Source organism: Rhea pennata, chromosome 1 (genome assembly GCF_028389875.1).
Source record: "Rhea pennata isolate bPtePen1 chromosome 1, bPtePen1.pri, whole genome shotgun sequence".
Taxonomy (NCBI): Eukaryota; Metazoa; Chordata; class Aves; order Rheiformes; family Rheidae; genus Rhea; species Rhea pennata.
This window is the reverse complement of record NC_084663.1, coordinates 116,044,167-116,046,546: the sequence shown is the minus strand read 5'-3', so window position 1 is coordinate 116,046,546 and position 2,380 is coordinate 116,044,167. Positions and strand designations below refer to the sequence as shown.

Below are 2,380 nucleotides of genomic sequence, written 5' to 3'. Positions count from 1 at the left end.
CAATTCATTTTTTTTCCCCATGGGTTCAAAGGCTGCAAATAAATTAATATCATCGAAGACTACATCTGATGTATCCAAAGACACAGAGCCCACAACACAACAACCCACAATCAGTCTAAGAATATGCCGTCCCTACACAAGCACTGCTAGGGGCCTTCATCGTCTTTGGTTGGACAAATATATATTCTTTTTATACCAGTCCTATAGTTCAAAGAGTTGTGGTAACTAGAAACATACCAATTTTAGCAACACCCATGAGTCATCACCATATAATATTATCTTAAAGAAGAAAGAAGAAAGTAAAAAAAATGCAGCATTTATTCCTAAATTGCCCAGGGCAAGTCAGTCTTTGGTGTGCATTTTTTTTGTCCAGGCTTGTATTTCTCCATGCAGGCCAAGATACATGCTTATGGGAGGGATCTCTGACTTCTTTCAAGCTATACTGAACACTAAAAAAAGCCTCATCATTTTGTAATCGGAAAATTTTCCCTAACTCTTCCTAATATTACCTTGAGAAAATTGTTTGAATGGAACATAGTAACAACACTGTCTTTCTAATAGGAAGAGCATCTCATAGAGAATTATTTCCCAACAATGACTTTAATTTTGGATTCAAAAGAAGAAGCTGTGAAACTCTGCCAGCTATTTTCTTTGCCATCCTTGTGAATTACGCAGCTAGTAGAGTAAAGCTTTGATGTTGATTGGAATACTTGGCTTTCCTGTGCCTGTCTAATATTGTGATTATACTTTTGTATTTGATCAAAATGAGGAATCTACATTAAAGAACTACATTGAGTACCTTCTAGTTTGACTTTTAAAAAATTACATGCTTTCTCTAAGCTATAGCACTCAGATGATAAGTGCCACTCCAGGTCCAGGTTTAGCTTTTGTCATAAGAACAACCATAATGACCTAGTTTACATCTTTTTTTTCCAGATGGAAGTTTAGACTTTCTGCATTAAATTTCAACATAGCTAGAATTTTGTAGTTAAGAAATGATTAGACTTGCAATTAGGTGCCTACAGTTGAATCTCTGACACTTATTTAATTATAGCATCACTATAGACACAATAAGAGAAGCAGGGAAATGAGCTGTGACACACCCCTCCCTAGCTTCCCATTGGTTGGAAACTTGTTAGTCTTGATGGGTAAGCACTGTAGTCAGCGGAGATTTCAAATCAAATAAATAGCAAGTCCTTCTAGCCACACAGAAGTGGATTTTCACCTGTCTGAACTTCAGATCGGAGCTGCTTTTAGAAATCCCCAACAACTTGCCATATGAGGAAACTACTAAACAAAGTATTCACTATCATGTTTTATACTACTTTTAGCAGAAACTGATTTTGGAAGACTTCCTAGGTCACCTCTTTTGAGGTGCCTTTTTCAGAAGAAGCATGTCTTGCTGTGCTTTACAAATCACTGGCCTGGTATTTGGAGGTGTGGGCATGATTGGGACTTTGGCAACCACAGTTATGCCGCAGTGGAGAGTTTCTGCCTTCATTGAGGGCAACATTGTAGTGTTCGAGACCATTTGGGAAGGATTATGGATGGACTGCATCAGTCAGCTCGGCATCAGGCTGCAGTGCAAATTCTATGACTCCCTCTTGGCGCTTTCCCCAGCCTTGGAGGTGTTCAGAGCCCTCATGTGCGTTGCCGTGGGGCTGTCAATCATTGCCTTTTTGATGGGCATTGCTGGTGTGAAGTACACCCACCGAACCAAGGAGAATCCCCAGGGCATCAGTATCTTCGTGCTGGCAGCTGGAATTGCTTTTCTGCTGACGGGTGTCCTTGTTCTGATCCCGGTGTCTTGGACTGGCGGTAGCATTATACGTGACTTCTATGATCCAAAAGTCCCTGCACCACTGAAGCGAGAACTAGGAGCTGCCCTCTACATAGGCTGGGTGAGCTCTGCACTTCTTATTGCTGCAGGAACAATGTATTGTACCTTCTGGTGTTTGGCTGATACATCCCAAAAATCCAGGTATCCTTCGTCTTCTCATCACAGGTGGCACAAACGTGACTTTGCAGGAGGAAAGTCCCTAGGCATGCATGCCTATGTGTGATCTTTCTGCTTAGCATGTTGATATGTACTGATTGACTTCGGTGCCTAATTAAACTGTGAATCTATAATGGAAGAACAATTTTGTTCATTTGTTATTTATTATTAACTGTGTACATATGTATTCTAAAATGCTTATAGGAGATGTTATTATACAGGTATTATGGTAAAGCTCAGTCAGAAAAATAATCTCACCACTTTGTAGGAATGAAATGTGTCATGGGAAGAGCAGCAACTGAGGGTCTGAGACAACAAGCAGAATATGGCTGGGCTGGAAGGAAGGTGGCTACTGTGCTATAGCACCGTTGCCCTCCCCATAAC

The 2,380-nt window shown here is 40.7% G+C and overlaps 1 protein-coding gene across 1 annotated transcript; it reads left to right on the top strand.

Annotated features, from left to right (window-relative positions):
* Window positions 1-1,394: 1,394 nt before the first annotated feature.
* On the top strand, window positions 1,395-2,063 carry LOC134138956 (claudin-8-like). Its single transcript, XM_062573156.1, has one exon. The coding sequence runs from the start codon at window positions 1,395-1,397 to the stop codon at window positions 2,061-2,063; it is 669 nt and encodes a 222-aa protein (XP_062429140.1).
* Window positions 2,064-2,380: the final 317 nt, after the last annotated feature.